Raw genomic sequence first — 15,402 nt, 5'->3', positions numbered from 1 at the left:
GAAGCGTCTTTCTTATAAATTTACTGAAATTAACCTTTTAGATTATATTTCCAATTTTAAGTATAAGTTATCAAAGATCAAACGCTTGTGATGCTGCAATTGCAACTCTGCACTCCACTCAATCAAAAGTTAAAGTAAGGTATGATAAAAACTCAAAGGAAAGGAATTTTCAACCTGGTGATAGAGACCTGGCTCTCTTGCCCATACAAAAATCTTCTTTACGTCAAATAGTATGGTCCCTACACAGAAAGAATGTAAATGATTTAAATTACATATAAGTACTCATGGATGGCGAAAACGGAAGCAACTTTGCCACATAAACATGCTAAAGGAGTACATTGAGAGAGATAGCCAGGTAAATATGCAATAAATTTGGTTGTATCTGTCCCACTAAGTGATGATTTAAGTGAAGGAATATCATCGGATATTGGGGTGTGAAATCTTCGGAATTCAGAAATTATGAATGATCTGGACAAGAAACCTTCACACTTGCAACAACGAAAAATAAAGGAACAGTTATTATTTGAATATGAGCACTTATTTCCAGGTGTTCCTGCAAGAACAACCCACATTTGCCACGACGTTGAAATTGTAAATTCCAAACCTTTGAAACATCACCCGTACAGGATGAAACCTCTCAAACAGGAATACTTGAAACAGGAAATTCAGTATTTGCTGGAGAATGATTTCATAGAGCCAAGTAAAAGTGACCTGAGTTCACCATGTATGCTTGTTCTGAAACCAGTTAAACTTTCCGTATGTGCACTACTTATAGGAAGATGAACAGTGTGACAAAACATACAAGGAATGAATGACTGTATTGATACGGTAGGAAATGTCAAGTATGTCACCAAAATTTGACCTTCTGAAAGGATTTTGGCAAATTCCACTGACGGAAAGAGGAAAGGAAATTTCTGCATTCGTGACTTAAGATGGAATTTACCAATATAAAGTGATACCGTATGGAATTTAAGGTTCGCCAAGTACTTTTTAACGTCTAATAAATATGATTACCTCTGGTCTAGATAAGTGTGATGCTTTCCACGATGATGTCATAATCTACAACGACACCTGGAAAGAACATTTAGCTACAAATCGGAAATTCTCTGACAGACCCACTGATGCATGTTTGACAATTACTTTATTCAAAAATGAGTTCTGCCGTGTCAGTGTAACTTTTCTAGGACATATCGTTGGACATGGACAAGTTAAACCTATAGATGCTAAGGTCTATATGCTCATGATATTGACCGATATCACTTTCATCGCTGTATCATTAGAGCCTCGTTTTGCACCGCAACGGGGTTCATCATAACCACAATCATACTCGTAGTCACACGACGGTGGCACATCTCCAATGCAAAAACCAGCCCCGACACTATACCAGATTCTAGTGGGGCAAAATGATGGGTATCAAATCAGCTGGAACAGTTTAAAACAGCGGCAGAAGAGGCATATGTCTTTTCGTCCAGAGTTATTGAGTCAGTCTTGTTCTTCATGCCGAATACCGCTGGCAATGCTATTTAACCTCTATCTGGAAACCTCGTCGTACATATCTTTACAATTAATGTTGCGTTTTTTGCCGTTCTAAGGCGAAAGTCCGCTTGTTTCTGCAAAACATCACAAGATATGCAATATGGATGTCAACGGAGAAGAAAAAGGACTGAAGGTCCGACGAAATATACCCTATAACAAGCACCGATTTTTTGTTTCGTCGTGCTTTTCAGCTTCTGCTATTTGTTTGTTCGACCTTTCCGCAACAATAATGGTTCCACTCGCGCTATCACTGCTAGCAATTACCGACGATATGAGCGACGCATCAGGCTAGTCGCTAAAGAGTTTTCATCTTATCGTAAAGCGAGAATCTTAAATCATATCTCTTCATTCTTCCTTGTCTGCGGCTGATGCGTGACTTTGGATAAATCTGTGACAACAGCAGGCGCTTGGGAAGGTTTTCCTTACTAATTAATATCCGGATTGGTGCCTACTCATGTGGGCTACTCGTGTGCCCAAGTTAACTTTGTGTGCTGCAGAGCAGCGTGTTCCACCCTGTTTGGTCCCAAAGCTGCTACCGCAAATGTGTGAGAATCAGTTTTACCTGGTAGTGAGCGCGATAAATGTAAATGATGGGCACCATGTCAGGAAAGGAGCATGTCAGCAGATAATGTAAACGCAAACCTGACTGAAGGTGATTGCTAACCAAATGGCAAAGTTGAATCTTCCAGAAACTTCATTTCAATATTTGCATTTTCAGATCTCCACTTGTGTGCTAAAGTTTTGGATTCGTCTAAGGGCAGGATGTACGTAGTGACAAGAAACAAATGTCAGTACGTATGGTCTGCAACGAACGTTGTTAACGGTATGTCACATTAATACACCGCACGGTTGAATAACAATTCTTAAATTTACAATCTTTCTGCGTTCTTGCATTTAAAGGCGCCGCTTGCTTTGTATTTTGCATCGTTATTAAGGCGAAGAACTTGTGGTAGTACCATCGTTTTCATACAAGTGTTCTCAAGTGCTGACAATGTATGCTCTAATAACAAATTATCTAGGCTCTAGGTCAGGTGATATATACCTGCTCAAATTCCGTAGCTCTCCATGTGATTTGTACAGACTAGGATGTTTGAACATTTCGGCTGCACTTGACAAAATGGATCAATAGGACAAGACATCAGATATGTTAAAATTGAATGAATACGCTCACATCGTTATTTACTTGAATGGGTTAAAATAAACTGCATGCGTGTGGAAAATAATTGGTATCATTACTAGTAAATATATATCATGATTATATGGCCAATGATATTAGTAAATTTTGAAATTGCCATCATGTTTTATATTTATATTATTATAATCAACATCGTCATTATCATCATCACAAAACAATTCGTTTTCCGCCTTGATATATATGCGTGGGGATCAAAATTATGTCACCCCCAGGTATGTTCTCGATCATCCATAAGCGTCAAAGACTGCGACACCTTAACGTTTCATAGATGATATTATTGAACTATTAACATGAGCTAAACTAGTGACAATGTAATGCTCCCCTGGGACAAGTTTTAGTTTGTCATAGAGACTCCTTTCAGCTCCTCGATTATGTCGCAAAAACTATCCGTCTTAATTTTGTAACTTACAATGGTCACGCAGTTTCTTTATTCTGAAATGCGGAACCATATAGATCACGGTTATATTATGTTAGAATAACTCAGCTGTAACTAAAACGTATCTCTGGATGGTACAGACGTTTCATTTGATCTGTCAAATTTATAAATTTATCCAGTCGCTATATATTTTAGCTTAACGTTTATTTACACTAGAAACTTGTCAGTGTTCCTGAGATTTAATTCTCAGTTAAACATTCCGCCTACTATCATATAGATTATCTCATTAACTGAAGCTATCTGCAGATGTTATCGTTCCTGCAGCTGTTTTCATTTTGATGTATTTCATTAAAATATCAGCCATAACATCAATTCTGAATTAAATGCATATTTCTTTTTTCATTTAATATTTTTGTAAAAGTCTTAGTATATTGACCATTTTTTTTCAGAAATGCCTTGATGAACAAATGACAATTTCATTCATTATTTTTCCGATTGTGATCGTTATTAGTGCGATGTATTTGATGTTTAAATCACTGATCCTGTTTGATCGAGTTGTCGGCTCTACAGAAAATACAAGACTTCTAAAGATAGGCATTTCTTCTGATGATATGTGGCTCCCAAAATTATATATAGTGTGTGTGTGTGTGTTTTTATTTTTAACGTTGAAACATATTCCGTCATATCGCTATGATGTCTGTAGTGTGACAGTTTATAGTGATGTCTAGCACTGGGGTATCGTGCCGCAGACATGTGGCATCATGTCCTACCCAGCCACATTATCCAGACACCAGGCCGAGTTGTCCTAGAAATAAACTCTTAATGATGAGTACCAAGCTGCTAGTACAATTTCTTTAAGTTGTTGGCATGGACCGGCCGGGGTTAGAACCCACGACCTCCCGCATCCAAGGGTGACGCTCACATCACTAGGCCACCGGAGCGTTTATATATATATATATATATATATATATATATATATATATATATATATATATATATATATATATATATATATATATATAATGAATTTAATTCTTTATTTTACAGAATATTTTTTTTTACTTTATATTCCAGTAGACCCGTCAAATAAATTACTGTACAGAAATGTATGAAAAATAGAATGCGAGACGCCCATTTGTTACATGTTTCTTTACCTTTTCCAGGATTTTCCGGTATCATTTTCGTAGTACTGTAATAGTTCCTACCTGCAAGACGCAAAGGAAATAACCCTAAGGATGCAGTACATAATGCATATTACCCTGTATATATAATTTCTATTAAAGTGATGATTGCTCAACTCTTTGCTAATACAAAAATACTTAATTTTTGTATCATAAGCAGAAAAGACTAATTCGTTAGTGCTATATATTGTATAAATCATCTTGAATATTAATATGTTTTAGTATTACACATTAGTAATACAATAATAAAATTATATTCACCCGAATAAAATATTCATAAGTTGGTTTTTAAGAAAATAACATATCTCGTTATGACTAGTTAATATTGTTTTAAACATTGTTGTATCACTGACAATGGAATGATCATCAAATCAAATTATCGTGCATACCCGATGTCACTTTAATGTATATGGTTTCGGAAAAGATGTGTTTGCTCATTCTTGTATTTGTTGCTTGACATGTGTAGTTGGCATCATTTACTACATGACTAAGCTTTAATTCGGAACCAGGTCTCACAATGTGTCTACTTGTCTCAGTCCAACTGATCTGACAAGGTGGAAAACAATCCGCATTACAAAATATAGATATGTTGTCAAATACATCCAGTTGAATTGTGGTGTCAGGTGTGTCTAAGTATATTTCGTCTGGTCCATCTGAAACAAAACAGGAAATACTCTGGACATAATACTCTAGATAATGCAATACGCCATATACTATATACGATACACAATTATCAGAAGAATATTTGACGTGAGATTGTCAATAAAAATACAGTCAGGTTAGAGTGAAATTGTGTTCCTGATTAAAATTGTATTCTTTTAGGGCACTCATATTATTTTTATACTTCTTCACGGAGAAACTAAAATAGTTCTGTAATTTTGAATTTGTTGCGTCCTGCATTATATATAATACATGCCATATTTAGGAAAGTTTTTGGTTGATAATATTTAAAAATAAGCATACGCCAACATTCTTTTTTTGGATAAATTGATTATTCTAATAAATGTAAAATATTGCGCGCAAATTGTTTTCAAATGTTCAATTATTACTTGAGATATAACAATAAAACTAAAAATTAGTCAAATTTGTTTGTTATTATTATCCACAATATTAGTAGTCGTACTTGTACTAGTAGCAGCAGCATAAACAATATTAATAGTAGATTGTTGTTGTTCGTGTTATCCTTACAGACAACATCCAAATATGTGACACCTTCAAGTGATGTGTCGGCAATAATATTAAAAACTTTGCACAAATATCCTCCAGCGTCCTTCCGCGTTCTGTTCTTTAACTGTAATTCGTATCCAGTTGAATTAATCTTCTCTAGAGCCGACGAAATGTCCGGTCTGTACCAATTCCAAACACAAATCGGATAACAGTCAGTAAGGCAGGATATATTAAGCCATTCATATTCTTTTGCCACCGTGACGTTTGCAGCAAACTTTATGACATTAGGTCCAACTACAAAGAACAAATAAAGTTCCTTTGAACATTTTGACATCTAAACCTAGCTAAACAGAGTTTAATTTAGCCATAAAATCTATTGTTATAACATCGATTATTTCTGCCTTGCGATCAGACTAAGTTCTATTTTGCTTCGGTATCCAAACCTTTATTTAAAGGACGCCTACAACCAGTTAAAAATAAAACGTTAATGTTCCAGTCAGTGTTCTATAGGTCAAATAATAAAAATAGACTACTCAAGAACAACGTTCGGCAATCTTCAACTTTAAACTACATAAATAACATCTTCTGTATATTGCTCTATATCTGCTACACAGCTTCTAAACTGGAGTATTCTAAATGGTTACTTTCGAAACATATAGCTGTCTTTTTCATATAGCTGACCTGAAATATGTTCAACTTCTTGTATAGCATTCATTATCAAAATCATTTAGCTCAAGTTAGACTTACATGAAATGGTCGTATATCATTAAATATTTAAATGAAAGTGTTCTAGAGTTTCGTTGGAATAATCTTGTACATAAATATAGAATTATGAATACAGCTTAGAGTTAAAATGCAAATTAACTACTGCATCAACACTTATTCCATACTCATATAATTTGAATATCTACCGAACTAGCGTATGAAAGCAACATAATCGGGCATATGTCGCATTTTTACACACATAAACACACATCTTAAAAATTCGATTCGATGGAAGGAAAAAAAATACTTACAAATATTTAGTATGAACATATCGCTCTCTGGTCCGTTTTCAAATTCCTTGCATGTGTATAAGTTGTACTTTTCATCGGAAGTTACATTGCGGATGACAAGCAGTGCACTATTTTGGGAATATTTGCTGTGACCTACTATCACAGAGCCATTCAGTTTCCAGAGGACTTTTTTTGAGGACTCTATGGATGAGCCACACTGTAATTCTATGGTAGGTTCCGAGATAATATGTGGAACCAGTGTTATCCTTGGTAAGGCTGCTGCATCTGAAGAGAGAAACATTCTCATAATAAAGGTTGCTGAACATACAAAACACAACATTTCTTCATAACGAAACAATTTGGTACTTTCATTATTTGCATCCTTTATTGCAAATAAAAAATGAAAATTACGCTCTGTGTAACTTGCAATTGCAAACTCTCTTCATAAAGCGCTGAAACATAGACTTCAATGCATTCAGGGCAATAGGGTATGGTTTGAAGGGTCGTATATATTTGACCGAGTTGGACAAAGGTTTGCGACTAGTGAAAGAGGACAGTGAATAATTCGGAAATATTCTTCTTTAATCGTGAAATCGAACAGACGTCTCTTGCAGCTGTAATTGGTTTGGAAACTGGCGCTTGTACTACGTATTCCAACCATAATCGGACCGTAAAAACCTTCTTGAATAATATCGTGTATTTCTGTGCATACTGTTTAATATTTAATGAGAACCATGCAACTGCTTTTGTACTGTTTAAAAGCTAGAACAACCGTTACAGAACCTTAACCTGACTTTTGTTGATGGAAACAAAGTTATGGGGTTTGGAAGAGAAATACACGGTCCATCTTGAACAAAGTGTGGTATAGCTACTCCTCGTGTGCACTAAAATTCTTTGGATTATTGTAAAACAAATAAATAAAATATAGAAACATATGTATGTAAGTCTTCGCGACATATATTCACACGTTTGTTTAAATGTGTTATGTGCTTGATAACTTCAAAACGCTCATTAACTTCAAAGTCATGGAAAATCATCACGACAACAACTTTAATGTATCAGTGATTGTATATGTTATAGCGAATTGTTCAAAATAATATATGTACAAGATCCGCAGACAGGCTGCATGTAAGTGGTCAAATACGCTTGTCTTGTGGACATGGAAGCGCTGGTTACAACTGTGCAAGACTTTGAACGAATAGTGATCGGAACGGACATAAGCGGTTTTGTTGGAACTTACAATGACTGATATGAAGAAAGCATCCGTAGAAGACATGAGTATAGCAACAGAAACGGGTAAGGTAACAGTTTTCTGGAGATGGTGCAGGAACTGGATTTGGTCGTATCTAACAAGTGATATAGGAAAAAAGAAAGAGCACCATATAACATACCGGAGTCGGTCAAATGCAAGTCAAATCTCCTACTACGACAAGCAGACATGAACTGTATATACGATTATAAAGTCATCCCAGGTGAGATGGCAGTGTGCTGGTAATGAGCATGCAGATGCCTGTGAAAACGAAACAATTGAGGCCCAAGCGAAGAATGTATAAGGACCTGGAAATTTAAAAGATAGCCTGGTTTCATTCAAGCAATAAGTGGCGATGCGAACGAGGGAAGTTGGAAAGGAATCGTGTGATAATTTAAAGTTAAATTCTATGGATTCAGCAATGATGATACGTGGAATGATACAAGAAAGAAAATGAACGAGACATATCGTGGTGGGCAGAAGATTTTCAGTCTGCAATAAAGAACAAGAGGGTTGTCCTTAAGAATTTGCAGGAAGTGCAAATATATGCTGACCTGAGAGCGGCATTTAAATTTAAATTTAAAGAAGCAACTAAAGCAGTGGCAAGGACAAAGATTTATGCAATGAAACACAAATAATATAAGCGGAGGCCAAAGTATACAACATAGCGTAGGCCAGACAAAAGAGCAGCCGAGATAAACAAACCGTTAACATGATCGAAGATAAAAGCACAATTTTGACAAATGCGGATGCCATTCGGGATAGATGGAAATCATACCTCGCGGAACTGCTTAATGCAGAAATGCCAGGGAACCATTGGAGAGCTCTGATAATGTGCAATTTCTAGAAAACGAAATCACTCACACAGAGATTGAGTTGGATATACAAGAGATGCGGAGTAACAAACATTGGGGCCAACTAGAATCACAGCAGATATGCTTAAGGCTCTTGGGAAAGTTGGTGTAGGTTGGCTGTACATCATCGTGAATGACTTCGAAAGGCAGGAAAAGTTACCAAATGAAAATAGTGACTATCAACGAGCAAAAGGTAGATGTACTCAAATGTTGAATCTACAAAAGAACTAAACGTTTGGAAAATGTGTTGAAGTTGTATGAAAGAATGATTGAAAGACGTATCAGAGGAAGGGTAAACATCCATGACAATCAATCTAGTTTCGTACCTGTCAAGGGCTCAGTTGATGCAGCAGTTGCATGAACATATTGTGGACGGGAAGATGTACTAGATGTTGGTGGATTTTGAAAAGGATTGGGGTCAATTGCTAAGAGACGTTTGTATTGAAAAGTAACAAAAACCGGAGATTAAAAAAGGACGATTATACGAGTCATTAAATATATTTATTAAGGAGCAAGAAAGATGGTGAGAATCAATGCGGGATGTAGAGTGGGATATGGAATCCGAGATGTTGTTGATCAAGGAACTTGCCAGAGTCAACTACTGTTCATAATCGTAGTGAATGCCGTCAGTGCAACTGCCAGAGGAAAGGTACCATGTGACATGCTGTATACCTATTACTTGGTTGTGGCACAAGTCTCAGCGAAGGTTGAAAGTCCTTAGAGGTCTTAAAATCAATGCTAGCAAGATGGAAACCTTGATAAGATCAAAGGTTGATATACCCTTGAGAAACACAGATGTCAAAGGAAATGTATTGCAGGAGCCGGAGACATTCATGTATATGGGATCAGTGGTCAAAGTGAAGGGAGATTACGAGGGGAATGTCAACAGAGGATCAAGGCAGCCCAGCATAAGTATAAAGACTTAACAGCTGTTGACTGTGATCGGAAGATGCCAGTCCCAATTAAAAGACAAGAACACAAAACCTTGATCAGACAAGTGCCGATATTTAGCTGAGAAGCATGATCACTAAAGAATAAACCAGCAGAGCTCAAAGATTGGACCAAATTGAGAATGCTACGTTGGCTAACCGGGATCTCTCTTAAAGAGACGAAAGAAAAAAAAAGACATCCGCAGATCAGTTGGAGTAGATTGTATCAAAGATAAGGTTCTGGGAGGCAGAACACGGTGATCTAGGCACGTGAAACGGAGGGACAGAAACAGTTGCATCAGAAGAACCACGAAGGCAGAGGTATATGTACAACGAAGCCGAGAAAGGCAGAAGAAAGGTTAGATGGATGTGGTACAGCAGGATCTGCAGCAACTCAGACTGAATGCAATAGCGTTCATGATAGGGCAGACTGGAGAAAAGAAACCCATGTGGCTGACCTATCTTTAGAGAGGGATTAACAACAAATTGGAGAGAAAGATTGCTTAGGTGTGCTGATTTTGCTCTTCGGTGTTATTAAGCTATATTTCAATCATCACATCATTTTACAATTATAAGGCTGGGATTTTTCTAGCCTTTGATTAAGTGAGAAAATTCATGTCAAGCAGAAACACATATACGGCATATGTTTGACCCATATATGAATTAATCTCTTCAGACACTGCAATAATGTATACATATCATTTTTTCTTCAAATAATTAACACATCTAGTTGTATTGTCCTATATTCTCATTTTTATTGTTGTGCTGGTTTATGTTTATTGAATAAAGATTTAAATCATGAAGAGTTTATGTATTTTCAGATAAGATCCAGTCATAGCAGTGACATGAAATTGTAGATTTAAGCTTAAGAGGTGCATAAGGAATTGAATACAAACACATCTGTGTACTCATGCATCGTTCTACATATATATGTATGTACGGTACTCATGACTAAAATAGTATCGTGGTAATTTGTTAAGCCAGCTAACACTAAATACTCACATGCAGCTCAGACTTGCTAACTCACACAAGCCCGTACGTTTTCTCATGAAGGCAATGTCTGAATTATCAACGTCGTTGTTTAGTTAGGCATTAACTCTATTTTATTAAAGTCATGACATTAAAACATTAAATAGGTTATACGTATATTGAGAGAGATTGTGGTTTATAGCTCAGTAAAACTTTTACTTACGGTCTAACTTACCAAACGCTTGTAGAAGCAAACTGTCAATGACTTCACCTGGATTCAAGTTTCGTTCCATTTTGTAAATCCCAGCATCCATTTTTGTGACATTTATAATGTTAATAATAACCGTCACTGTGTTATAAGTAGGCCTGTTGACATGAATCTGCAATCTCTCGTCTTGTCTATGTAGGAAAAACTGTGTTTTCATTGACACTACACGCAGAAGAGGTAACGAGTTATGAAATATAACAATGGCGTCTTTATTTATATTATTGGACATGAATGATAAGGACGTATTTCTACCTATTACACATTGCACTGTCCTTCCATTTAAATCATAACTCTTTGCCATGCAGCAAAGCACTATATACAAGACGAGCATGTTCCAATTAATACGTTATACAGTTTTATTCAGAAATAAACTTGACTAGTTCTACATCACAAAACAGTATACACAAGTGTGCGTACTTTCAAGTAATAATTACTCATGTACATTTCCTTCGTTAATAAATTATGACAACTTTTCCCCATGTCGGAATACGGTGATATAAACAATATCCATTATATGACTAAAATTTTATTACTGTCACCACAATCGTATATAGAGAGACAGGTCACCCTATAAGTGCTAGTATGTCAAATGTAAAAACAAAGAAACAAAGCAGTAGATTTGATTCAGAGAAAAAAGAGAATAACATGAGCAAAGTATCAGATTTACATTGCATAACACCCCACCAAAACACTTGTCAAAAAACATCTTCCCCAGACAAAGCAGAGAAATACTATATAAGTGCGGAAAAATACATTATGGTGGGCATATACTTCTTTTTAATTTGTAAAATCAGTATCTGAACATCGAACATGTCTTCCCGGTATAATAGGAAATGCTTGGTATATTGTGTTTGTGAACGGCAATGAAGATGAATAAGAGGAAATCTGTGAAACTATGTAGGGTATCGGTTTCATATATAACATAAAATAGAAGGAAGCGAATTATATATATATATATATATATATATATATATATATATATATATATATATATATATATATATGGGATGAACTGCAAAATGAACCAAACTACACACTTTTGCATAAATAGGTATTACTTACCATATGATGAAGTATATGATGAAAATCTATATAGTGTCTGTCTTTATTATTTTGTAATATTTGTATGTTTTTAACCAAAGCATTATGACTCAATGTTGACATAAACATTTATAACTTGAATAAAGTTTCATCTTTTAAATAAGCCTCTTATCGTTAGTAGATATTGCTGAACTATCAATGGAAACCTTTACAGCTTCTGAAGATAAGATAAATATATAACAAATACCCTAACGATATAACTTTAACAGAAAAAAAGCCTTCCGTATGACTCGGTCTGGGTTCGAACCCACGACCTCCCGCATCCGCGACGGAAGCTCTCTCCAGTTAAGCAACAGGAGCGGTTCTCTCTAAGTAAACTAGTAGTTGACAGGACCTGTGGCATACACATAAAAACCCACAACAAATGCACTACGTTTTGTTGAATAGGATAGGTTTGATGCAAAGTGTTAAATGTGTCATATTAAACTGGAGATATAGTGTGTAATGGGTAAGGGTTGATTTTAAAGTCTGTATTAGTTATTAACCATGCCCAGTATTTCGTTATATTAATTTTAGATGCGAATTAATGTTTCCCTTTTAGGAAATGTATTTATGAGTATAATGTATTCATTCACTGATATGCATTTACGTTTATTCTGATTAATGTTTTAAACAAGAATTTTGAAACGGCTATTGCTAGCGGGAATATTATTGTTTCTCTCCTTTTTCATCTCCAGCTACACACAAATACTATTTTCTTGAACATATATTTGATAGAACAAAGCATCATATCATCAAATGATACATTCCAAATACCTTCCAGACTTTGTAATATGTTCCCCTTAAAGACCAATATTCACATTTGTAATTACAAATTCTTACAGATGGCTCTATTGTCCCTCATTCATCCAGTCATATACATCCATTTTATATATGCTGTTGTTATTAGTCATCTGAAGGCTCTATCGTCCGCCTATATGCTTTTTCATAGATCTCGGTACTCTCTCTGCCATGTTAGGTTTTAGACTGAGCCCCACATCAACCAATACTGTTAATTTTCCATAAAATTCCATTGTGAAATACAGGTTTTAATTGTATTGATGAAAGAGTGAGTACGTAGTGCTCATTTCTTTGGGCTACATACCAATTATCAGCACCGTTATTTTTCATAGGGAGATCTATTTTACCAGCTACTACTACTAACCTAAAAACGTAGATAGAGATAAATAGGAAATACAGGTAGCTAGAAGCTACAAAGCATTTATTTTGTTACCATGCTACAATATAATATTTATTCTTAGTATGTCCATTACAATATATATATATGTAGCATCACGTCCCACCCAGTCACACTGTATGTATGTATGCATGTATGTATGCATGTATGTATGTATGTATATATATATATATATATATATATATATATATATATATATATATATATATATATATATATTTGGATACGACCAGTAATTACCCTCTCTTGTGGGATGCATCTTTCTCTTTCTGGTGCCCATATAACAGGAGATCAGGTGGGTTAATTTTGACAAAAAGTCTGGAATTAAATAGTGAGGACAAAATACAACGCTTCACAAAAACATGAAGAGGATATGCAGAATGAAAAATTAAAGAGAAAACAGCATATACAAGTACTGGTATCTAAACGTATAATTAGCCATTCATTTGACCCAGGCGTTATAAAGATATATTTTCGCTTGTCTCTTTATGTATCGATTCTATTTCAATTTAAATTTCATACTAACCTAATCGACTAAATTGTATAATGTGTCCTATCGACGTCATGCATGATTGCAATTTTAAACAGCTACCAATCGATTGGAAGGACTATGCAAAGAGCATTAATAATTGTCACTAAAGTTAAAGGTATATAGTATCTTTGCTTATAATGATTCTTCATAGCGCATACAATGCGAATATCCTGTTTGCTATGCACCAAAAAAAAAAAACTTTATAAAAGGACGCATAGTTATTAGAAAACATTAATGATATTTAGTGCGGATGATGTTTTCGTGCAAGCTAAAGTAGTTACGCTTGCCACAATTAGAGTCGTATTATCTATGCAGTGAGTTGAAGGTGTTTAATTTTCAATGTGTGGGTTGATCGTCCTCGTAAAAGGCAATGTTAAGCCCTAGATTATCTTACTTTGTTTATCAATGCATTTGTTACCACAAGGAAGAAATATTACTTTGCTGGCCATGAGCCAAAAAGCCGAAGACAAGATTGGGACTCATACCGTTATCTAATTTTCGTCTGTGTGACTCTCTCTCTCTCTCTCTTTCTCTCTCTCAAAGGTGGGTTTTTGTGGTATCTGAAAAAGAGCAAAGATTAAAACTAAGAAATCAGAGAATGTCAGATTCTTGGCATTGTCAACGATTCCTAAAATATGCGTAATTCATTTTTCACGCTGAAAACAAAGAGTTGTTGTAATTATCACTATCGGATTTAAACCAGGTGCTTTTATTCGATGCGAAGACAGCCTTTTACAATGACAAATATTCACTTTTTGTCTAGCGATTGTAATGTAAACAAAGTCAGTGCCGGATTAAACCATGTAGAGGCCTTTAGGCAGCCCTTACGCAGTCGAAATCTTGGGGCCCCCCTCGCAAATTATCTCATATCACTTTTATGTTGATCAGTTTTCGCGGGGCCCCTAAAAGGCGCGTGGCCCATAGTCCGGAGCCTAGTCGGCCTATTGGGTAAGTCGGCACTGAACGAAGTGTTAACGTACGGAAATATAATCTTTCAATCAATGGTGTGCTGATAAACAGGTGAGTCATGTTAACTACGAGACAAAGGCCATTTTGGGCACATGCGTAAGGCACAGTCGAGCCCATCCCACGCATTATGATCAAGATCAATAATCCCACTGCAATCATAGTTTGTCAGTTCTTTATTTATGTTGAGTAGTAGGTCCATAACAAATTACTAATATTATTAATTCTTAAAAAAACAGCAACGACGACACAAAACAATTAGTGATATAATCTGGCCACAGGTAAGTATATGAAACCCAATACTGTAATAGTGTACCTCCCCTTTTGTTTGTACCCGCTCTCAACCGATTTCAAAAACAGATATCTTTAATGTGATAAAAAGTGCACATAACTTAGTCAGTTCATTAATTGACTTGTAATTTCTAACATTGTGTTCGACTCTCAGGTTTGGCCAATGTGAGTATGTGAGAAAGCTTGCCAGTAGCTTCTTGTGGGCCTTTGGTTCTTTCTGGGGTTTCCCGGGTTCTTTCTCCACCATTTATACTGGCCGCCATTTATAACCTATCTTGAGCGGGAAAAAATGTTAAACCATACAAAAACAACAACATCAATTTCTAATCTCAATGTGACTAGAGTGACCCTAACACTGGAATCCCTCTGAGCCTGTCATGTATAACGGACTTTACATACTAACACTGCACTATGCTGCGTACATATCTGGGCAAGTTGATTCCCTCACACAACATTGTGACGAAGTTCATAGTCTTCGTTAACAGCAAGATAATGCCGTAAATTATGATAATGTTGTGAGTTAAGAGTTATATCCTGTGAACACATGTACATATAAATACACCGCTTGTTTAATCCACAAGAAAGGCATGTTGGTAATTGTCATTATTTTCCTTTG

At 35.7% G+C, this 15,402-nt stretch overlaps 1 protein-coding gene across 1 annotated transcript; it reads right to left on the bottom strand.

The window, feature by feature from the left end:
- Positions 1-218: 218 nt before the first annotated feature.
- Positions 219-13,311, bottom strand: LOC149792950 (neural cell adhesion molecule 1-like). The gene is made up of 7 exons (XM_089968925.1): positions 13,238-13,311; positions 10,687-10,881; positions 6,472-6,735; positions 5,477-5,749; positions 4,678-4,941; positions 4,170-4,312; positions 219-239 (listed from the first exon to the last, which is right to left on the bottom strand). The coding sequence occupies exons 1-7, from the start codon at positions 13,275-13,277 to the stop codon at positions 219-221; spliced, it is 1,200 nt and encodes a 399-aa protein (XP_089825051.1). The 5' UTR covers positions 13,278-13,311.
- Positions 13,312-15,402: the final 2,091 nt, after the last annotated feature.

This window comes from Sinohyriopsis cumingii, chromosome 8, assembly GCF_028554795.1.
Source record: "Sinohyriopsis cumingii isolate HCF-2022 chromosome 8, ASM2855479v2, whole genome shotgun sequence".
Lineage (NCBI taxonomy): Eukaryota > Metazoa > Mollusca > Bivalvia > Unionida > Unionidae > Sinohyriopsis > Sinohyriopsis cumingii.
Note: the sequence above shows the minus strand (reverse complement) of the source record. Positions and strands in the feature narration are given on the sequence as shown.